Source organism: Rhinatrema bivittatum, chromosome 7 (genome assembly GCF_901001135.1).
Source record: "Rhinatrema bivittatum chromosome 7, aRhiBiv1.1, whole genome shotgun sequence".
Lineage (NCBI taxonomy): Eukaryota > Metazoa > Chordata > Amphibia > Gymnophiona > Rhinatrematidae > Rhinatrema > Rhinatrema bivittatum.
Genome location: NC_042621.1, coordinates 107,109,531 through 107,133,333, shown reverse-complemented (window position 1 = coordinate 107,133,333; position 23,803 = coordinate 107,109,531). Strand labels below are relative to the sequence as shown.

General features: G+C 43.7%; 1 protein-coding gene across 1 annotated transcript in view; it reads left to right on the top strand.

The window, feature by feature from the left end:
- The window catches only part of GLG1 (golgi glycoprotein 1), a 280,281-nt gene that overhangs the window by 147,946 nt on the left and 108,532 nt on the right, over positions 1-23,803 (top strand). Inside the window, exons 9-12 of the mRNA XM_029608896.1 lie at positions 4,081-4,202; positions 12,553-12,654; positions 14,046-14,199; positions 16,211-16,348. Of these exons, the coding sequence (XP_029464756.1) occupies positions 4,081-4,202; positions 12,553-12,654; positions 14,046-14,199; positions 16,211-16,348 (516 nt within the window). The remainder of the gene's footprint in view (positions 1-4,080; positions 4,203-12,552; positions 12,655-14,045; positions 14,200-16,210; positions 16,349-23,803) is intronic.

The following is a 23,803-nucleotide window of genomic DNA, read 5'->3' as shown; positions in this document are numbered from 1 at the left end:
CTATAAGTAACTTAGCTATACAGTAAACTGAAGAACAGCAGGTCCAGCAGCCTGTGGGAAGCCACACATGCTTAAAAGCTTTCCTAGAAAGCTCTGGCAGACATTCTCTGTGCCAGCTTGAGACTCTCACATGACCCATCTGCGTGATTTATTGCCCTGCTGTCCGAGAACATCTATTGCAGGTAAGCAGATTTGCTGTAGTTTAACAAGTGTTGTACCTTTTGAAATATCAAAATTATTCAGGAAAGGCATTAAAAAAAAAAAGAAAATAGGCAACAGCTAAAGATTCAGAATGGATTTGGCTCATTGTGACAATCTCAGAACCTCCCATCCTAAAGCACCGGCCAGGCCTGATGAGTAAAGAGGGTACTGGTGTACCAGGTCCCTAGATTATAAAAGTGCATAAATTGATTTAAAATTTAATAAATTAAAATGTTGTTAAATCTGGCAATTAAGAATTCAGCACCAAAGCTAGAAAAAAATCATTTGTATGATTTGCCTGGAAATTAACTAGAAGTGCATCAGAATCTAATTTTTGCATTGGTGATAGCCTGATTGTTGGGGGATTAAAGGTCAGCTGTAGTATTTGAAGGTGATTGGGTCCAAGGTTTCTTTCATTGCGCCTCATAGTGACATAATTTGTTCTGTTGCTTTTAGCATATACTGCGCTTGGTACAGACCTTGTACTAGTGGCATGACTCTTCCTGATTCCCCATGTCCTGTGATACATTGAGTGCCACTTGGCCAAGCAGTGAAGGTGATGGTTACGGTCCTCATAAAGCCCCAAGTAATGCATGTCCAGCTTGATGAAGATGTGTTGATGCCACTAAATCAGCAGAATGGACATTCCAAGAAGGGCAGTCTCTAACAGATGAGGGATCTAAAAATCTGAGCACTTGAATTCAGGGCAGAAGACGGAGCAATTTACATGTGGTAACTGCATGGCAAAGATGATATTGCGACAAGCAGATGATTCTGATGGGGGCACACCCTGCGTGATGTCTTCCATGTATGATTGATTGGATTTCAGGGCAGCATGGAGTGATACTTCATTCCACTAGTTCTCCAGTTAGAAATTAACTGGTTTGAACTGAAAGTACTATAGACAAACTGGTTAGCTCTTCACCCTGTAAGCTACGATGATACTGATTTTTCCCAATAAAAATATACTTGCTGTATCTTCCTGTTTGCTAATGGGAGATAGAGGCAGAGGAAAAATGATCACTGAGCCATACTATGCACAAGAAGAGGAAGTGTAGTTCCAGTGCCTTGTTGGTTTCTTGCTGTTGAGAGCAGGTGTTTAAGATTGAAAGTATAATTAAAATATTAAAAGAAAAATGTCTTCTCCCTTTAGAGATCCCTCCTCCAGAAGCATCTTCCCTCCTGTAGAATAATTTCCCTATAACAGGGGTGACCAAGGAAAGGTCTGCTTTTCAAAGCTATAACCTTGAATTAAGGGTGGAAAATTCCCAGACTCCAGGTCGCCTGCTGCCGACTCAGAAAGCTGCTGTGGTCTCCAAGCCCAAACTGGCAGAAAGTTGCTGCTGTGGGCTCAGACTTCGACAACAGCAGCTTCCTGCAGCAGACCTAGGCCACAAGAGAGCTGCTGCTGCATTGTGTTGGGCCCCCAAGCAAAAGTGAGGAGCTGCTGCCTGGCCAGGGAAGAACTACTCCAGCCTGGGCCGCTTCCTGCCCCAGGGAAGAGAGGCTGGAAGAGAATAAAAATAAACTAAAACGAACAAAAATGCAAAAACCACCCTAAGTCAAACAAATATCCAAAAACAGCAAAACATAAAAATTTACAGAACAAAGAGCAAAATACAGACAACCAGAGAGAAAAATTAAAATTAGACAAAATAAAAGTGCAAAAAATTTTGAAGGAAAGAATTTTTGCCCCAGCTCCAAAGTTTTTTTGGCTGGCACCCAAGTTTTCTAAATATATTTTGACGCTGTTCTTGCATGTTGAAATTACTTTGTTGCAATTTTAAAGTGTAATAAATTCTCAGAGCCTGTTTATTTTGCTGTTGGTTAAATGATATTGAGTCAAGTTATATAGCAAAATAAGTAGGTTGTTTAAAAGACCTGAGGTCCATAAGAGTGTAAACTGCTTCCAATTACCACGCAGAGAGCAAGTAAGCAGTCTGCGGAATGTGGAAAAAACCCCCAGCTAATTATGATTGCCATTTCCTCACTCCCCTGTGATTAAGCAAGGAGAATCTTTTAATCTATATAACAAAACAGAGCAAGCTGTATCATTTTTCCTGACCAGGAAGCTACTAGCAGTATTCAGACGTCTGCCCTCACCTTATGGTGCTCATGATGTCCTCCTGGGAATAAAGAATATGGTACATCCTCACACTGCAATATAATTACAAGTACTGCTGGGCATTATACTCCCATACTTACTTGGTCTTATTCTGCCTTGGAGCTGAGTTGCAGGGGGCTGAGCTATCATATGAGTAAATTAGGAATTTATTTTAGTAAGTGTGTTAAATATCTACAGTGTTTGTCTGTGACAGTATGTATAGATGACACCAATGGCTAAGCACAGTACTACATTCCCAAAAACACAGAAGATCATGAATGAATACAAGGGTGGCCAATTCTGGTCCTCGAGAGCCACAAATGGGCTTATTTTTCAGGATATCCGCAATGAAATCTGTATGTGAGAGATTGGCATGCACTGCCTTAATTGCATATTCATTGTGGATATCCTGAAAACCTGGCCTGTCTGTGGCTCTTGAAGACAGGATGTGGCCACCCCTGAACTGTAAGAAGCAAAAAAGGGAATCCCTGGGAGGAGCTGAGGGAGAGGGAAGGACAGAAGATCACACTCTTAGGCCAGGAAAGACAGCTAGAGGGAACTCAGAGGGCATGGCAGCTGGCAGGTTGCAGTAACAGTGCAGGTGTATTGCTGAGGAAGTCTACAGCCAGCGTATTCTAGTCACAGGGATGTGACCAACGGAAGCTAAAAGAGGGCCAGCAGATCCACCACTAAGGAACCACCCAAACAGATTATAATTACTCTAAAATTAAAGACAGGAGGAGATGAGACTCTGTTAGAGGTGGCATAAAAGGGCCAGAGGAATAGCTGGAGGGCTACCCCATAACTGTGTCTAACATGCGTTTAAAATGGCATTAATTTGTTTACCGTAATGCAAACTCCCCCCAAAAAGCCCCTGATGTAGAGAATATTTAAATGAGCTGCAGCTCATTAATATTCAAAGCTAATACAAATCATGTTACATCATTTAATTTGTCACTCCACTAGCTAATGCAAAACATCAGTTACTCCTGAAAAGGTGTTAACTTTATTAAGATAGTATTGGCAGTTTAATGTACCTGTCTGTTCTGGGACCCCACCCCTGGGTAAAGAAGAGGGTCCTTCATGCCCTGTGCCACTACCTTTCCTCCCCTTGATCTGACAAGGAGCTTGGCACCTTGATGATCCCTCCCCCTCCCCCACCTCAAAGGTGCTGCTTTTATCATTGGCGTGAGTAGGGCAGGAATGAGCCAGAATTGCTGCTACGCAGGAGAGATGTTGGACCTCAGATGGGAGAGGCAGGAGTCTGGGTACCTGGAGGGGGAGGGAGGACATCCACAGGGAGGAGGGATTGTTGCTTGGTTTTTAGTAGCCTCTTAATTCATCAAAGAGGTGGGATTGGGCCACAGAGGGCCTTCCCTTCACACTTCAGTGGTGGTGAGGTTGATATTTGTTACTGGTGGCAGTAATACATACTGGTACTGTATCCAGCATTTACTGAAGACTTAATGCTCTTTAATAAATACCGTATTAAATGCCTTGCATCATATGCATTTTTAACACACTTTAGTAAATAGGTTCCTTAGTATTTTTTGAATTATGAAAACCAATGAAGTAAAACACATTAGTATGTGATCACTTTTTTGCTTTTCAGACCTGTGGTAGTACAGAAATAATTTTAAAATAAAAAACAAAAACCACCCACAAATGTAAAGGTTTAGGGAGAGAAATATTTACTTAAGGTGTGATTAACAATTGTACTGTGTTAAAAGATGCAATTAAAATGTCACCTGATATTTTTTCCTTTTGTGCTATAGCTGCAGACTCTGGTTCAGGAGACAGATCCAGGTGCAGATTATCGCATCGATCGAGCTCTGAATGAGGCATGCGAATCTGTTATACAGACGGCTTGCAAGCATATACGATCTGGAGATCCTATGTAAGTGGTCATGTAACCTTGTTTATAGAGCAAATCAGAGCTACTGAATATCAAAGAATATAGTGGTATCCATGTTAACATTGTTTAAGTCCCATCAAGTTATCTAACTTTTTTTTTTAATTGTTCATTTATAGTTTACATTAATTCTAATTGATGTAACTGGAGTATCCATTCAAAGTTCAGCAATCCTGCCAGAAAGTTTAAAAAAAAAAAATAAATTTCAGGAGAGTGTTTTGGGAAAATTATTTTTAGGGATGATCCCATACATTAATCCCATTGCCATAGAAAATGATCACTGCTTCACTGTTTCTAATCAGGTGCGCTGTGGTAAATGCTGTCTGTTTTTATCTGTTAATTCTCTATGATGTCCATAAACCACATAAACAGACATTTTTTTAGTTCACTCTTTTTTTTTTTTTTTGGTTAACTCGGGGGTGGGGTGGGGGAGGGAGGGGAGAAATATACACCAGAAAGGGCACTCAAAGGTCCTCATGAGGAGAGCTTCTGATTGCAAAGGTTCTCCACCGTGTGTTTTTTGGTGTTTTTTTTAATGTTTGTTTAAATACCCCATGGGCAGAACTAGCTATGTTGTAGCCTACTGCAGTGGGGGAACATGTCACACAACAAGAAGTTCCACACAAATGCCTTAATGCGAGGCCATCAAACCTCCATGTAGGGGGTCACAAGAGTGTTTTATGCTGGATTCCTCCATGGTGGGCTATACAACCTCTGTCTTCTAGTTTAACTTAATTCTAAATTAATAAATGTATAAGGCACACAATCCAATGGGGTAGGTGGCTTACACTTTAACCTACATAATAAAATCTAAGCTGCAAGCACCAGCCTGTACCGCCTCAATAGGCCATTGATAAATCGGAGGAGCAAGAAAAAATGTGAAGGCTGCAGGAAGTCATGTGGTTATAATTGTGCTTTTCAGAGCTTTACATCATAAATGGAGACAGAATGGATATTACCTAACAAAGTTAAATAAATAAATAAATAAATAAAACCCCTAAAATACTGCAGATCAAAATCACATGATGCACTGATGCAAAGCTCTATAGTTAGAATAGCTGTAGTCACTTAAAAATATTCATCCTTGAGCAAGGCCGGCTTCTGTGTGCTGTTGGTTGGTTAACCAAAAATATTTTCTCTCAAAAAAAAAAACCACATCTAGCAAGGTTGTTTATTTTGAAATCCTGCAGGAAAAAAGTATTGCGGTCCGATTCAGAAACCTGTATTTAAGGTTGCTATGGTCATTTAAAGGTGTCCATCTCCCAGAGGGTTTGTGGGTTACTGTTCATTGAAAATGCTATAAACTGGGTCAGAACGAATGTTACCTAAAATGAATAAGCTGAAAGAAAAATGCTTACAATGCCAGTGAACACCACATGATGGTCTAATACAGGAATCTTTATATAAAATTGCTGCAGTCATTTAAAGAGACAGATGCCCCCCTTCTGCACTACTGATTGTATTCAAAATCATTTCCATGGCAAAACCCAGAGGTGGGGAGCACAAACACACACACTATAATGGAAAGGATATATGTCCTTTTAGGAGCAATTTAGAAACTCTGTGGGCAGGTGCCAAGTCCATGGGTATGTTTTTTTTTTACCTGCAGATTTTGCATCAGTTCTCAAAGGGAAAGTATGTGCATAACTTCTCTTAGAAAATTGCCCAAGGGAAAAGGCCCACACAACACAGGTAGTTTTTAAAAATTCAAAACTTACATGCATTGTTGCCTTCCCTGGTCTAACCCCGCCCTAGGAATGCCTCCACAAAATGCAGGGAAAAGTAGACATGCAGTGAAACTATGCACCTATGCACTCAGGGTGGGCAGTTATCCGCTAGCCCTTTCAGCCGGGTAAATGTCTTTTGAAAATTGGCTTCCCTGTGTCCAAATATGTATGTCCGTGTACTATAACAATCCGTTTTTTTAGCCATCTAAAATGCTATCTGTACTTGAACATTAGGTAACCCTACATTACATATACATGATCATTATTACAAGAAAACTTTTGATCCATAAATAAAAGGCACATTGTGTTAGAAATGGAACCATTGCCATGGATTTAAAATTAAAAAAACAAACAAACACTGCTGGGACATAGATGAATTAAAAAATAGACCACCCGAATTTTGTTGTATTTTGGTATGTTAGCCACTGTGGGTTCTTTGGAAAAGGACAGGATAGAAAAATATGTATACGTGTTTACGTAAAAGATCCATTTCTGCCCCTTGCATGCCACAAATTAGACCCCACTCTTCTTGCCTCTTGTGAGACTGTAATTGGCCAATCACAAGTTATCTGAGCTCCTCAAATGAATCTCCTTTCTCAGAACAGAGAGCCACCGGTGTAGTGGCTACTTTTTGGGTCCTGGTGTAGCTTTTCTGTACAACCAATTGTCATTCTGGTTTGCTTGTTTTTTCCAATATCTAAAAGTTTGCATTGGCATAGGATTACCTGTAGCCCTCATCCCGGCCAGCTCTTGGGCAATGGAGGCCCACGGACTACACAAGGCCCCAGGACTTCCTGGGCTTCCTGTACAGGGGGGAAAAGACACATTTTTCAAGGCCCTTAAGGTTTTATCTCTTTCTGGGGCTTTTGCACCAACCAGTCAGTCACACCAAAAATCACTCTACTCCAAAAGTTGTTCAAAATAGTCCTCACTGAAACTGGTGGAAGGCAAACAAAACAAAACAGTCCTCAACAGCACCCCAGATGGTAGTGCTCTCCAGCACAAAATCCAAACAGTCCTTCTTCTTCTTTCCCACGCACTCCCCAAACAAGTAAGAAATTATGGATGGGTAAGTTTCCTCCATGGGCCCTCCTAGTGCTGTTTGGGTAGTGGGATCTTCTCACTCTTGCACTTCTGTTTCTCTCTAGAGTCTCGGATTAATGTGCTCAATGAGTCTCTGATTCTGTATATTCCTAGACAGGCTACTGTCCTCCAACATCTCCCTGAAACACTCATCCAGTGACTTTAAAGGCTCTCCCTTCTCCTGGAAACTTTCCTTCAGTGCAGTCTGGAATCCCAGGAATTCCTCTCCTCATGGTGGTGAGGGTTTAATTGCACCTTTCCTGTGTGCACCCTCTAGCAAACATTGTTAACTTAAAGTTTTATTTCAGTAATTAACATAATCTGTCTACAGCTTTTCTTGCTGAACTGCAGATATTCCAGTAATCTCAGTAGTGAATCAGAAAACCTTAGCCACAGCATGTCTTGCTAGGCCAATGGACATTAAACAATATGAATGGCAGTGCTTCTTAATTTGATTTCATGGCATACTTTAGTTTCCTTGTTCTTTGAGGGACACCGAACCAGTCTTCACATAGTCCTCCCCCAATCCTTTCTCTTAACCTCTGCCAATCCGCTCCCTCTCACCCCCCACCCTGTGAAGAGAATCTCCCAGCCCCCTCCCCTATGGCAGACCAGCTGGTGGCTCATGCTGAGCCAGAATGGACACTGTTACCTTGAAGCAGGTGCTGATTAGAGCCTAGCATGCGGAAATGACAGTAAACTCTTTGGAGCCAAGCTTAGATGCCATAAAAGAAGTGTAATAATCTGTTAGAGGTAGGAATGATAAGGGGGCTTATTGCATAGTGTCAAGAGTTGCTTTTCAGGGCGGTGCCCTCCCGAACTGCTTCTTGTCAGATGTTCAAATTCTGTCCACTTCAGCTTATACTTTTGTGGTTAACTATGCCGTATCCACAAAATTATATACAGTTATACAGTGCAGTCCTCCCTTAAATACCTCCAAGTTCAGGAAATAGTTTTTGTTTTATTTTTAAAGTTTCTTGGCTAGCAATGGCAGTAGCAAGGAAAAGCTTTTCTAACCTTTTTTGTTTCAGGTCTCAATAAAAAGCCTTTTCCAAATTCATTTTCTCACAGCAGATATCGTAAAAGTACTTTGTACTAAAGGTGCTTTATTTAAAAAAAAAAAAAAAGAAAAAAAAAAAAAGAAAATATAATTGTAAACAGTTCTGTTAATAAATGACTATTCTGTAGCTCTTCAAATAGCTTTTGAAATAGGCACTCTTTAGAGCACTTCCTCCCACGGTAGTCTCAACAGACTGAGTGAGTACCAATCTCCCACTTAGTGTTTGAAAAAAGAGCTCCCTTAATTCAGAGTTGCATGAAAAAAAATAACTGTTCTCTTCTTTTTAATATTGTAGGGCCATCAGTCCCTCTAAATACTCCATATCCTGTACACCCACCTCAGAAGAACCTGCAGATGGATCAGTTTCCATGCTGTCTTGTTCATTCTCTGGATCGGTTTCAGACCTCTCTTCTCAGTCCTGACACCAATTCCTCTCCTGCGTCCTCCCAAGACCAACTCTCCTCCTGTTTCAGTTGTTCATTAGCCTCATGAAGTTCACCTGATGGTAGCTCGTCCCTGCCCTTTTCAGTCTGTACCAGGACAGATGATTAAGCCCTGCCTCTCCAGTCTCTCTGGGAGATGCAGTTTTACCAGTATTTCCAATGACTTCAGGGTATCCTTAAAGTGACTTTCCATTTTTAAGTAGCATTTCTGTTTTTCTTTTTGTTCACTAGGGAAAAAGAGTACCCTTGCATTTCATCACAGTTGGTAAATGTGGTAGGGGTGGTAAAAGGGAAGGGGAGAGGGCATATAAAACTTGTCTATAGTTACCTGGATTGCCCCTGGAGTCCTTTTTAAATATTGGGGTTACATTGGCCACCCTCCAGTCTTCAGGTGCAATGGATGATTTTAATGTTAGGTTACAAATTTTATTAGCTCAGAAATCTCATTTTTGAGTTCCTTCAGTTCCCTAGGATGCATACCATCCGGTCCAGGTGATTTGCTACCCTTTAATTTGTCAATCTACTACATCTTCCCAGTTCACAGTGATTTGGTTCAGTTCGTCTGACTCATCAACCCTGAAAAACATCTCAGGAACTGGTATCTCCCCAACATCCTCATTAGTAAACACATAAGCAAAGAATTCATTTAATCTTTCTGCAATGGCCTTATCTTCCCTAAGAGCCCCTTTAACCCCTATGTCATCTAATGGTCCAACTGACTCCCTCGCAGGTTTCTTGCTTCGAATATATTTTAAAAAGTTTTTATTATGAGTTTTTGCCTCTATGACCAACTTCATTTCAAATTCTCTCTTCGCCTGTCTTATCAATGTTTTACACTTAACTTGACAATGCTTATGTTTTATCCTATTTTCTTCAGATGGATCCTTCTTCCAATTTTTGAAGGATTTTTTTTGGCTAAAATAGCCTCTTTCACCTCCCTTTTAACCATGATTGTAATCGTTTTGCCTTCCTTCCACCTTTCTTAATGCATGAAATACATATGGACTGTGCCTCTAGGATTGTATTTTTAAACAATGTCCATGCCTGTTGAACACTTTTAACCTTTGCAGCTGCACCTTTGTTTTTTTTTTTTTTCTAACTATTTTCCTCATTTTATCAGTTTCCCTTTTGAAAGTTTAGTGTTAGAGCTGCAGACTTACTTATTGTCCCCCTTCCAGTTATTAATTTAAATTTGATCGTTATGACCACTATTGCCAAGTGGCCCCACCACCGTTCTCTCTCACCAAATCCTGCGTTCCACTAAGAATTAAATCTAAAATAGCTTCCTCTTGTCGGTTCCTGAACCAATTGCTCCATGAAGCAGTCATTTATTACATCCAGGAACTTTGTTTCTAGCAAGTCCTGATGTTACATTTACCTATACAATATTAGGGTAATTGAAATCTCCCATTATTATTGCACTGCCAAATTGGTTAGCTTCCCTGATTTCTCTTAGCATTTCATCATCTGTCTGACCATTTTGGCCATGTGGACGGTAGTATACTCCTATCACTATACTCTTACCCAACACACATGGGATTTCTACCCATATAGATTCTACTGAGCATTTAGTCTCTTGTATGATCTTTAGCCTGTTGGACTCTATACCCTCCCGGACATAAAGTGCCACACCCCCACCAAGTTGATCCTCCCTGTCATTGCGATGTAATTTGAACCCTGATATAGCACTGTCCCATTGGTTATCCTCCTTCCACCAAGTCTCTGTGATGCCAATTATGTCACTCATCATTTGCTGCTATACACTCTTAACTCTCCCATCTTACTTCTTAGACTTCTGGCATTGGCATACAGACATTTCAAAGTGTGTTTTTTGTTTGTATTAACAACCTGCTTTTCAGTTGTTAGGGATAATTTGGAAATCATTAGCTTCTGTGATTTTTTTACGTATAGGCACATGGACTATGTTTGCTTTTATTGTAACCTCTCTGTTGAGATGCCCTAACTCTCCTGTTTCATTAGTATCCTTCAAGGATACATTCTTCCGAACCATGCAGTCCTGAGTGACTGTCAGCTTTCCCCCTTTTTTCCCCTTTTTCTAGTTTAAAAGCTGCTCTATCTCCTTTTTGAAAGTTAGTGCCAGCAGCTTGGTTCCACTCTGGTTAAGGTAGAGCCTATCCTTTTGGAAAAGTCTCCCCCTTCCCCAAAAGTTTCCCCAGTTCCTTACAAAACTGAATCCCTCTTCCCTGCACCATCGTCTCATCCATGCTTTGAAACTCTAGAGCTCTGCCTGCCTCTGGGGACATGCACATGGAATAGGAAGCATTTCAGAGAATGCTACCCTGGAGGTTCTGGATTTCAGCTTCCTACCTAAAATCCTAAAATTGGCTTCCAGAACCTCTCTCCCACATTTTTCTATGTCATTGGTGCCCACATGTATCACGACAGCCAGCTCCTCCACAGCACTGTCTAAAATCCTATCTAGGTGATGCGTGACTTCTCACCAGGCAGGCAAGTTACCAGGCAGTCCTCATGTCCACCAGCCACCCTGATATCTAAATTTCTAATAATAGAATCAACTATGATGGCCGGCCTAACCCTTCCCTTCTGGGCAGTAGCCCTGGGAGACTTGTCCTCGGTGCGAGAGGACAATACATCATCTGGAGAGAGCAGGTCCTTGCTACAAGATCACTTCCTGCTACACCAGGGGGATGTTCTCCTACTGGGAGACCTTTCTGATCCAAGGCAGCACTGGGGCTGCCAGACTGGATTTGGGACTTGGCTACTATGTCCCTGAAGGTCTCATCAATGTACCTCTCTGTCTGCCTCAGCTCCTCCAAGTCTGCTACTCTAGCCTCCTAGATCAAAGGTGGAAGACAGCTGGTGAGACGAGAGGGCTGGCTGACAGGACATTTTTCTCTGGGGTAGGTTCAGTGGTGGGCGATAAGAAGAGCAATGGCAATTTCCACCAATCCATGCGCACAGTGCCCTCTGTTCTCTTCCTTTCAGCGCACAGGATCTGTAGGATTGTGCAAAATTACAGGCCCTGCAGCAGTCCTGATCCCTCCTCGTGCAAAGCTTTCTGTTATCGCAGAAACTCATGCAAAGGCGATGCCACTACAGGGCCTGTGAGTGCCTGCTGGCTCACAGGCCCCATACTGACTTCCACCTCTAATGCTGCTGTTGCTGCTAGCACCTGAAGAGTGCTACCATCTGAGACACTGAGATGCCAGCTAAAGGTTTTGTGACCCCCATTTGGAGTCCTGACCCAGAGTTTGGGAAGCCCTGCCATGCATTCTCTATATTCCAGTTTTTACGTTACACCACTATTCTTGATGGATTATTTAACAGCTCTGTGTTTGGACAGATAAATAGGAAACCAACAAGTCTCTCAAAACAATGTCCAGAGATTGCAGGTCAGAATAAGAAAATTTGCTTTATCTTAAGCATATACCAGGTGCTGCTTCTATGTATAAATGAATGACTATCTTGAACCTAGTTTTGTGCATACCTTTGCAGATAGGTATTGCCTTAATTAGCTTGTTGTCGAACCAATTGCTCACTTGGCAAATGGTTCCAGTTTTCTGATATTTATCCTATTCATCTCAATTCCTCTGCAGAATATTCTACATCCATGCACACAGTAACACAAGTATCCAAATTTGTTTGGACATACAACATTCACTCTGATTTTTCACACAGAAAAGATTGTATACAGCGGATTACACAAAGTAAGGTATTATAGGCAGATTCTGAAAAGGAAACTCTTAAGTAATTGTAATGTTGTGTACTGCTCCTATTCTTTACTCTGTTACCTGGGGGTCACTCGATAGGCTCTCTGTAGATCGAGCCCATTAGAACAAATGGGGAGAGAGCTTGTAGAAGCGGTGCGTTCAGGACATGCACGCCATCTAGCCCTATAGAAACATAGAAATGACGGCAGAAAAAGACCAATCGGCCCATCCAGTCTGCCCAGCAAGCTCCCACACTTATTTTCCCATACTTATCAACCACCAAGTACAGGGCCCTTGTTGGTAACCGTTTGTTTCATTGTCTGTGATTAGGATCTTGTCTTGCCTGATGGAACACCTGTACACCGAGAAGATGGTGGAAGAGTGTGAGCACAGACTGCTGGAGCTACAGTACTTTATCTCTCGTGACTGGAAGTGAGTATTGGACGTTGAGAGTGAGGCTGCCTTCTGCCTCTTTCCCTTTGCTCTTTTATTTGCATACGTGGCAGTTCAGAGGAAAGGTTTTGTGTAAGTATGGGTTCTATAAAACATACTGCATTTGCTTTGATCTTGACCAGGCATGTAAAAATTGTCAGTGTGGGTACTATCAAATCTTTTTGTTTTCAGGATCTTTTTTCCAGTGTATATTTCTTGAGTACTCAGAATCACTCAACTAAAATTCTGAACCACACAGAGCTTTAAGACTAAAACTAAATATTTTTCTCCCTTTTGTTGTTCTAAAACTGGACATCAGGAATGTGTGATCAGAGCTTTTCTATAATTTAAAACTGGTTATAAATGGTCTGTAGTTTAGTGCTGTGATTGACTTGGGTCATATGACTATGCTGTAAAACGTTTGTTTTCTCTGACCAGCAGATGAGTCTCACAGGGGTCATGTGATTTGTCTCATGCACTGATATGGAGCATTTCCCAGAACTTTCTGGAAAAGACTTGTCCTCAAGGCATTCTTGAATTGTCCTGAATGCCTGTGGCACTGTTGGATGACAACATCCACCTGTGTGGCAGATTTGTCCTATGGGCTATGGAGACTACTTGTTACAAGTTAAGCAACTTTGCTTTCCCTGTTTTATTTATTTAAAATACTTGTTGGCAGCTCTTATCTGCGATTTAAGGCGGGGTACAGTTAAGCATTCATAAAATCGCAATCCCTGTGTGTGTGTGTGTGTGAGATGTGATCCTTAATGTAGGGACTCAGAGCCCTGAGAGTTGTCATTAGAGGAAGCTATAATAGATGTTCTCTGACAGCAGGATTGGTCACAAAATGTGTCCGCCTCCCCTCTGTGGGGAGTTCTGTCTCTCCTTGCTATATTATTTTTTTGTCAAAGTTATATAGATGGGGTTTTTTTATTTGAAGAGCTGCAGGGCTATGGGCATGAGTAAACCTCATGAATGCCTGAAAGACTCATGTCCCTTTTCCCCCCCCCCCCCCCCCCCCCCCAAAAAAAACTGCAGGAAGTGCTTTTTGGTGCACATGAGAACTCGTATGACTCATCTGTATGATTCATTGAGCTGCTGTCATCAGAGGATACCTGTAACAACTAAAGCAATTTAGTTTAATTGGAAAACTGATGGTTATGTTCTGATGGATTATAAAATTGATTGAAGCAGGATGGATGATTTCTATGTACAAGTTGATGATTTCCACAAAATTGATCAGTAAATTGGGATCATCTGCCTAACACTGGCTAGAAGTCACCTTTCTTTTATTAGCAGTGCTGTAGATTGATTTTATTGTAAATTAGTTTAAAAATTCACAGGGATATTTTATTTTTTAAACTTTTATCACACTGTCCATCTGTTTGCAGGCTGGATCCAGTCCTGTACCGTAAGTGCCAAGGAGACGCCTCCAGGCTTTGCCACACCCAAGGATGGAATGAAACTAATGAGCTAATGCCTGCAGGGGCCATTTTCTCTTGCTTATACCGGCATGCCTACCGCACGGAGGAGCAAGGCAGGCGGGTATGTGTCCCAGAGCATACACATCACATTAGCCCTTTGTTTCTTGACCAGATGAGGCTAGGAGAACGTTAATTTCATCAGAATACTGCAGAAAGGACTTGTATTGGCAAGCAGACTAGACATCTAAGAAATAAACATGGGTACTATAGCTTCATCTTCTGTGCTTTGTTTTTTTAGTGGGCTTCTGCAGGATTAGATAAAAAAAAAAAAAAAAAAAAGATTGTATTAGCCATGATCCAAACATGAGTGCTTTCCATGAACATATTCTTGTACTACCCATAGCTAACTAATGTAAGGATTTAGCAGGCTTTGCCTGGGCCAGGGTATTTCTGGCTTATCTCTTATATAGTGTTCCGAATTTAAGAGAGCACCCTGATTCTGGCAAGAACAAATTAGAAAACATGCTGTCAGGTCCAGCGTGGACCATCAAAGCTAGTGATATACTAGACCAGGGCTCAATAGCTGTTCGTGTAAAGAGCTGTGTTTTGGTTTTTTTTCCTGTTGGTATTTTTTTTTTCTACTACTTTCTCCCTTTCTCTCCTTATCCTTCTATAACTCTGTGGTATCCTCAGGCTTTTTAAGTATCCATTTTCCCTGGGTTTTTTTTTTGTTTTTTTTTTAAACCCTGTCTTTTTTTTTTTTTTTTTTGTCTCTTTGCTCTTTGATTGGGCTGCTGCAGTTTTCTCTGTTAGCTCCCACAGTCTTTTGTCATGTGGGAACTTGTTGCAACTTCCGGGACCTAATCCACAATAAGAGAGATTTTTTTTTTCTCAAGACACCTTTTTTTTGAAAAACAAACTTCATCTTGTACAATATTTAAAATCCAGTGCATGTCCCTTAATATTATCTATTATGAAAGAAAAAAAATGTAATCCTGAGGACTAAAGTTGTCATTTCAGCATAGCTAGACAAGAGATGGTGCCGTTAGTGATCCCCTACAAATGTGTAGTATCACTACATGATATAATAAACCCTTCCACAGAGCAAGTACCATTTCATTTTCTCACAGTCTGTAGTTTGCACCAAGGTTTCATACTGGGTATGGTAACATGAGACCTTTCCTCCCACCTCTAGTGGAAGGCCGGTGATGTCAGTCAGGCTAATGACTTCCCTTCCAGTTTTGCTTCGATATCAAAGGTGGCAAGATTCTGCCTGTTTTGCTGGCTCTTAGACTTTGAAACATACAGAAAACGGCCTGTGAAATGAGGCAAATACTTACGGGACTATAGGGAAAAAACAGCAAAGCTCTCACAGAAGGGCACAGCTGTTTACTTTTATAAGACACTTTTTTTTTGGTGAGAAGCAGCATCAGAGTTCCTTTTCGGTGTAAGCTGACATACTAAAAAAAAAACAAAAAACATACATGTTTGTGATGTTGCGTATTCCAAGGAGTTGGAGTATTTGTACTTTAATCGTCAATCACGTCTTAAAATTTCAAGAGTCACGGTTACTGTGGAAAGAACATTTTTAAACGTTCCTACAAATCTTCCCTTATGAAATGTCATATACATTGTGGTTGATAAGGGAAAGTCATCTTTTAAGAAGCCACCAGTACTTCAAATGTGTATTGCTCTTCTGCAAGTTTCTGGGGTGCAGCGCCTTCAGAGGAAGGAGCGTTTCGGACATTTAAATCCTGAGCAATCTTCCACTCAGGTATGAATGGAGGACAAAGTACCAGGACCAACTCATTAATATGTCCTTCCAGCCATTCTGCACTCTAAGATGTCTCATGGTTCAAAGCACAACACATCTGTCACTGAGTTTGGATAATTTCCATATCCTAACTTTTCTTGCTCAGCAATAAGAAGTGATATAGGCTGAGAGCTAATCCTCTTGCTTTTTCCAAATTGAAAGGATGGTGCGGTGGTTTGGAAATCTAATTTTTTTTTTTATTGTTTAGTGAGGTATTTTTTGGAGGGTGGGGTTGGTTTGATGGGATAGTTTAGGGGTATTTTACAGCTGTACAGTGAATGCTGCCTGCTTACCTTTTATTCATGTTCCCCCTATGCAGCTGTCTCGTGAGTGCCGTGCAGAAGTCCAGCGAATCCTGCACCAGCGAGCCTTGGATGTGAAGCTAGACCCTGGTCTCCAGGACAAGTGCATGACTGATCTGGGGAAATGGTGCACTGAGAAAACTGAGAAGGGACAGGTAACCTTTACTGAAACTTTTCAACCCCCTGATGCTGGCAATTTTTTGTTTAATTTTTTAAAATATTTATTTTCAAAATTCTGAAGAACATGCCATACTGGGTCAGACCAAGGGTCCATCAAGCCCAGCATCCTGTTTCCAACAGTGGCCAATCCAGGCCATAAGAACCTGGCAAGTACCCAAAAAATAAGTCTATTCCATGATACTGTTGCTAGTAATAGCAGTGACTATTTTCTAAGTCAACTTAATAGCAGGTAATGGACTTTTCCTCCAAGAACTTATCCAATCCTTTTTTAAACACAGCTATACCAACTGCACTAACCACATCCTCTGGCAACAAGTTCCAGAGTTTAATTGTGCACTGAGTGAAAAAGAACTTTCTCCGATTAGTTTTAAATGTGCCACATGCTAACTTCATGGAGTGCCCCCTAGTCTTTCTATTATCTGAAAGAGTAAATAACCGATTCACATCTACCCGTTCTAGACCTCTCATGATTTAAAACACCTCTATCATATCCCCCCTCAGTCGTCTCTTCTCCAAGCTGAAAAGTCCTAACCTCTTTAGTCTTTCCTCATAGGGGAGTTGTTCCATCCCCTTGTCATTTTGGTTGCCCTTCTCTGTACCTTCTCCATCACAATTATATCTTTTTTGAGATGCGGCGACCAGAATTGTACACAGTATTCAAGATGTGGTCTCACCATGGAGCGATGCAGAGGCATTTATGACATTTTCCGTTTTATTCACCGTTCCCTTTCTAATAATTCCCAACATTCTGTTTGCTTTCTTGACTGCCGCAGCACACTGAACCGACTATGACGCCTAGATCTTTCTTGTGTGTTAGCACCTAATATGGAACCTAACATTGTGTAACGATAGCATGGGTTATTTTTCCCTATATGCATCACCTTGCACTTATCCACATTAAATTTCATCTGCCATTTGAATGCCCAATTTTCCAGTCTCACAAGTTCTTCCTGCAATTTATCACAATCTGCTTGTGATTTAACTACTCTGCAACATATAGAGCACATTTACACTGACTATCTCAAAAGTAAAAATCTAATGTGAGGAGACCAGAATTGCAAGCAGCATTTAATCAAAAATTTCCATAACACCCTTTCTCACAGGACTAGCAGAATGGTAGTCCTCGCATATGGGTGACATCACAGGGTGAAGCCCAATCAAAATAGCCAAATTCTGCACAAAAATAGCAGAGGAGACCCCGGCATGCTGCGAACGGCGTGCCCAGGCCTTTATCTTCGTCGTGCTCCATTCGCGGCATGCCGGGGTCTCCTCTGCTATTTTCTGTGCAGAATTTGGCAATTCTGCGCAGGGGGGAATTCTGCTCTCCACAGTAGCGCCGAATTCCCCCAGGACTACTTTTCACTAAATTCACCACCGTTCGCGGCGAAAAGGGAAGGCCCCCGTGTGCTGCGAACGGCGTGCCCAGGCCTTCATGTTCGCAGCATGCCGGTGAGAGAATGTGATCTTGAATAATACAAAGTAGGAGGAACCACAGAAAGCAGTATCGTGCAAAAACTAGTCTTGGGAAAAACAATGGTCCAGGTCATGTATATTGTGCCAGCAGCAGGAGAAAACTGACGCGTGCATTGTGTGTTCGTTTTCCTCACCTTCACTGACAGCCACATCTTCTGGGCACCCAATGCCGAGGAGGTGCTAGGGACCCACAGTTTCCCCTAGCGCTTCCTTTTTTTATGCGGCAGCTCATTATTCTATTGCATCTTGCGCCCAGAAGTGGGAGCTCAATCATTTTTCGTGTGCCAATATTGTATCGGCTCCTAGGAAAGTTGAAGGTGGCTTTCGGAAGAATTTGTAGAATGCGGTCTCTCTCTGGTTCAAAGATGAATAAATCTGGAAGAGTGATTTTTCTCAGCAGAAAAATTTACTGAAGCCTTAAGTTCCTGGATTTAAATTTACAGACATCCAATAGCTTGAGGATTTATTTTCCCTTGCATAGACAGTTAACTCAAAAATAAACTTTAGCTAAGGGAGGCAATCTTTACTTTGGGAACCTGTTGGCAATTTGTCAAATATTTCTTAGCGTTCAGCCCCATTTATATTAACAGGCCTTAGATTTTTAACATTGAGAGCATTCTCCACATTTCCAGCTTTCTCTGTAGGCAAATATTATATTTCCCTGTACGTACCAGGATCAGTCCAGACCGCTGGGTTGTGTCTCCCTTCCTGCAGAGGGAGTCAGAGAAAAAAACTGAAAAGGCACCCCTCTTAACCTGGTGTGCCACCTGCGATCCCTCAGTATTTTCTCTGACTCCACAGAAGGATTCACAGAACCTGCGGTACTGATTTTTCAATTTCTTTACATTTAGTTTTACAGAGTTCTAAGGCTCTGGATGACTTAGTTAACACCTTTGGCTCAGCAAGTTGATTGTATTAAAAAAAAAAGAGCTCAGTGTGGTTTTATTTTCCCAGGCTTTTCACTCAGCAGGTAGAGGTAAGGCAGGGGCTAGCAGCTCTAAAAGCCTTGTTCCCGGAGGGCCGTCCATCTCTGGAGGGGGATTAACCGGTGGGCCGGTCCCTCCCCTCGGCGCCCCGAGACGAGTTTCCTTGGGTGCTGCAGCGTTCCCAGAGCTCTGGAAGGCCATGAGTCGGCAGGGTATTTTAAGTTCTTCTTTTTTCTTTCCTACCGCGCTGTTTGGAAACCCCCCCCCAGGATGCCACGAGGGCTATCGTGCTCAGTATGTGGGGAGGCGGGGTTGCACCTCTCGCGGGACGGGGTTTGTGCCCACTGCCTCCCCAGGGGGGGGAGGGCTCGTCCGGGGGTGATTTTGGGCCCATTTTGCCTCGAGGTGCGGAACGGCTATCGCGATCGCGTCTGGGTCTGTTGCTGGCGCGCGCAAGAACGGCGGCCATTTTGTCGGAGCTCTGCCTGCCGACTGGGGGAGAGGATTCTCCGATTTCTCCTCCCAGTCTGAGTCCCGTTCAACCGCGCGATCCGGGGCCCGCACCCTCGGTGAGCCCGGTCCTCCCTCCTCCTCACCTATCTGATCCCTTAAAGGGCCAGTCAGTTTTTTCTTCAAAATTTATTTTACTTATGCATAGGGCTTTTTTGGAGGCGGAAGCTCATCAGCAGGATGAGCAGCCCCCTCCCGCGAAGATTGGGTGGCGGGACACGTCTCTGGATGCCCTTTCAGCTCCGGATCCTGCTCCCTTGGGATCTTTTCTGGATCCTCTCCTCCAAAACCTAGATGGGGGTGTTGATGAGTCCGCTCCAGGGGGAGCGGACTCATCAACACCCCCATCCGGGGGGGACGACCCCCGGATTTCTCGGCTGTTTCGCCGGGAGGACTTGGATCCCTTGATTCCCTATGTCCTGGAAGAACTGGAAGTGGAGGCACCAGTCCCCAGTTCGGAGCCAGTTAAGGGAAAACCAGTACTCTTGGGGCTGCGTGCCCTGCCCCAAACTTTTCCTTTCCACCCAATGCTTAAGCAGTTGGTCACTCGGGAGTGGGAATCTCCGGACGTGACCCTGCGGGAGGGACGGGCGATGGACAAACTCTACCCTTTACCTGAGGAAGCCTTGGATATCCTCAGGATTCCCAAGGTGGGCGCGTCTGTTACTGCGGTCACCAAGCGGACCACCATGCCTGTTACGGGAGCGACGGCTCTTAAGGACTTATAGGATAGGCGGCTAGAAGTCCTCCTCAAGCGCATTTTTTGAGGTGTCAGCGCTCTGTGTTAGAGCGGCGGTCTGCAGTAGCCTCATGCAGCGAGTGACCCTCGGGTGGGTCCAGCAAATGCTCACATCACAGGTGTTGCCGCCAGAGGAAGCAGATCAGGCGAATAGGATGGAGTCCACGGTAGCTTACAAAGCAGATGCATTATATGATCTGTTGCGGGCATCTTCACGCAACATGGCCACTGCAGTTTTGGCTAGACTGCTTCTCTGGCTCCGGAACTGGTCCCCGAACGTTTCTTCCAAAACTCAGTTGGGCAGTCTTCCTTTTAAGGGAAAATTGTTGTTTGGGGAGGAACTTGATGCCCCTATTAGGTCTCTTGGGGAGAATAAGGTGTATAAATTGCCAGAAGACAAACCTAAGTCTTCCAGTCCCTTTGGGGCAGAGCGTTACCGTTTCCGAGAACAGGGCAGATTTTGGCAGCCGCAGCCGCCCGCTTTTCCCGCCCGACAATAGAGTCAGAGGGCTCAGTCTTGGCCTACTTCCTTTCGTGGTCGGAGGCCATTTCGGGGGGGAGGCTCTCAAGGGGCCACCGGAGGTAAGCAGTCCCAATGAAGGTGTTCCGACCCTCTCCCCAGTTCCAGTGGTGGGAGGTCGTCTCTACCTGTTTCTCGAGGAGTTGGTCTGGATCACGTCAGACCAGTGGGTCCTCGTAACCATGGGCGATGATATTGAGTTGGATTTTGCCCACCCGTTAAGGGATCTTTTTCTGATTTCTCCCGCCAGCTCTCTGGCCAAGCAAGAGGTAGTCGGGCAAACCCTGAATTGCTTGAAATCCCTGGGGGCTATTGTTCCGGTCCCTCCAGAGGAGCGCAGGGCCGGCAGGTACTCCATCTATTTCGTAGTCCCGAAGAAGGAGGGGTCCTTCCGGCCAATATTGGATCTCAAGGCAGTCAACCAAGCACTTCGGGTTCCCTGATTTCGCATGGAGCCTCTACGGTCGGTCATTGCGGCCGTTCACTCAGGAGAATATTTGGCCTCTTTGCACCTGACTGAGGCGTATCTTCACATTGGGATACGCGAGCGCCATCAGAAGTTTCTCCGGTTCATGGTCCTGGGGGAGCATTGTCAGTTCCAAGCTCTTCCGTTCAGCTTAGTGACAGCGCCTCGGGTCTTCACCAAGGTAATGGTAGTCATTGCAGCGGCCCTCCAGTGGGAGGGGATCTTGGTTCACCCATACCTGGACGATTGGCTCATCCGGGCCAAATTGGAGAGCCTCTGTCGGGAAGCAGTGAGCAAGGTTCTACTCCAGCTCCAGTCCCTTGGTTGGGTGGTCAACTTTGCTAAGAGCCAGTTGGTACCATCTCAGGTTCTCAACTTACTGGGAGCACGCTTCGATACCTCAGTAGGCAAGGTCTTCCTCACTCGGGAGAGGAGGCTCAAGTTAGTGGCGCAGATCCATCGGCTGGCATCCGTCATGACTATTACCCACTGCGGCTCCTCAGAGTCCATCCCCTGTAACAAGTGGGCCGGAATCAACCACCAATCGAGACTGGATCTGGCTGGTTCCATGAGGGGCAAAGGCAGGTGAAACTCCTCAGAGTTCGGATCCCACCGAGGAAGCAATGCGCGTTGTAATGGTCTCATATGCGCCCACGCCCAGGGAACCAGAGTAGACGCCATGGAACCAAGTAGACGCCATGGAACCAAGTACCTGCAAATAATCCCATACTATGGGCAGGGTATTGCAATGACCTTCGACAAGGTATTTTTAGATCAAGCAGATCGCTTTTGTCTAGTGGCTTGGCTTATGAGAGGAGGCAATTGATGAAGAGGGGATATTCAGATTCTGTTATTTCTACCCTCTTGCAAGCACGGAAATCGTCCACGTCGTTGGCCTATATTAGTGTTTGGAGAGTTTTTGACTCTTGGTGCCAAGGTTTGAATGCCCCCTGCGTCTGGCTTCGGTGGCACACATCCTATCCTTCCTGCAGGAGGGACTGAAGAAAGGTCTAGCTTGCAGTTCTCTCCGGGTGCAGGTCGCGGCACTGGGTTGCCTGCAGGGCAAGATTGATGGCTTTTCGCTGGCAGCTCATCCAGATGTGTCCCGTTTTTTGAAGGGAGTCAAGCATTTGTGCCCGCCGGTACGACAAATTTGTCCTGCCTGGAGTTTGAATTTAGTTCTTAAGAGCTTATGTGGTCTTCCTTTTGAGCCCCTCCAGCGGGCTACGTTGAAGGGTTTGACACTCAAGACTGTTTTGTTTTGTTTTTTATTGCAATTACCTCCAAATGGCGAATTTCAGAGCTTCAAGCTTTGTTGTGTCTGGATCCGTATCTTTGTATTTTGGATTCCGGAGTTTCGCTGCGGACCATTCCCTCCTTCTTGCCCAAGGTGGGTATCTGCTTTTCATTACCGGCCTTCCCGAATTTGGATATGACTTCTGCGACGGATAAGGATCTGCATAAGTTGGATGTGCGCCGGGTTCTCCTTCGCTATCTAGAGGTGACCAATGCTTTTCGATTATCGGATCATTTGTTTGTCTTATTGACTGGTCATAGATGGGGACACAAGGCATCCAAAGCTATGGTTGAAGGAGGCCATTTCCTCCACTTATCTTTGCGCTGGGCGGGCCATACCAGAAGGCTTGAAAGCGCACTCTACCAGGTCTCAAGCAGCCTCTTGGGCGGAGAGTCAGTCGGTCTTGCTGCAGGAGATTTGTAGAGCAGCCACTTGGAAATCCTTGCATACTTTTGCGAAACATTATCCTGTGGATGTCCGGGATCCGGAGGTCGACTGTTTTGGCAGCAGTGTTCTTCGTGCGGGACTCTCCAGATCCCACCCCAATTAGGGTAGCTCTGGTACATCCCAGCGGTCTGGACTGATCCTGGTACGTACAGGGAAAGGAAAATTGGTTCTTACCTGCTAATTTTTGTTCCTGTAGTACCAAGGATCAATCCAGATGCCTGCCCTTGAGTTTTTTGGAGAGTCCGTTTTTTTTCTGTATGTTTTCTTCCTTCTTCTTACCTCGGCAGAGTTCTTTACAGGCATGGGAAGGAATCTTCTTGATTGATATGTTATGCGGTGGTACGGTTTCTTTCTTTTACCGCGCGTATTGTTGTAGCAACTGGTTGTTATGTTTGGGGATTTGTTCTCCTTTATTGGTTATTCTGCTTTGATATTGTATATACTGAGGGATCGCAGGTGGCACACCAGGTTAAGAGGGGTGCCTTTTCAGTTTTTTTTCTCTGACTCCCTCTGCTGGAAGGGAGACACAACCCAGCGGTTGTTCCTGTAGTACCCTTGGTACTACAGGAACAAAAATTAGCAGGTAAGAACCAATTTTCCTTTAAAGTTGCCTGAAAGAACAGTTTGATTTTTCCAGCTCCGTTTTTTTTACACTTCTTGAGCCAATGTATTTTGATGAAAAACTTCAGCCTCCAGTTTGGCTGCAGCCAAATTCATAGACACTAAATTAACATAACTCTTGATAGCATTACTACTTTTCAGACTAAGGTGGTCTTACTGTGAGAATCCAGCAAGCACAGATCTGCCAGTACTGAATCTTGCTCACTGCCTTCCTGTTTCGCTTCACCAGTATTTGCCGCTGAAAAACCAGCCAACATGCTGGGCATGCACACTCTTCGCTTCAAGCCAAGACCCATATCTAGGGAAGAAGCTGAATCCACCCTAGATACCATAGCCGGAGAGAGAAACCAGGGCTGGATTACTGCCATGCCCACCAGTGCCCCATTCATTTCCATGGTGGCTAGACTGCAAGTTAAAGAGTTTTCATAGGT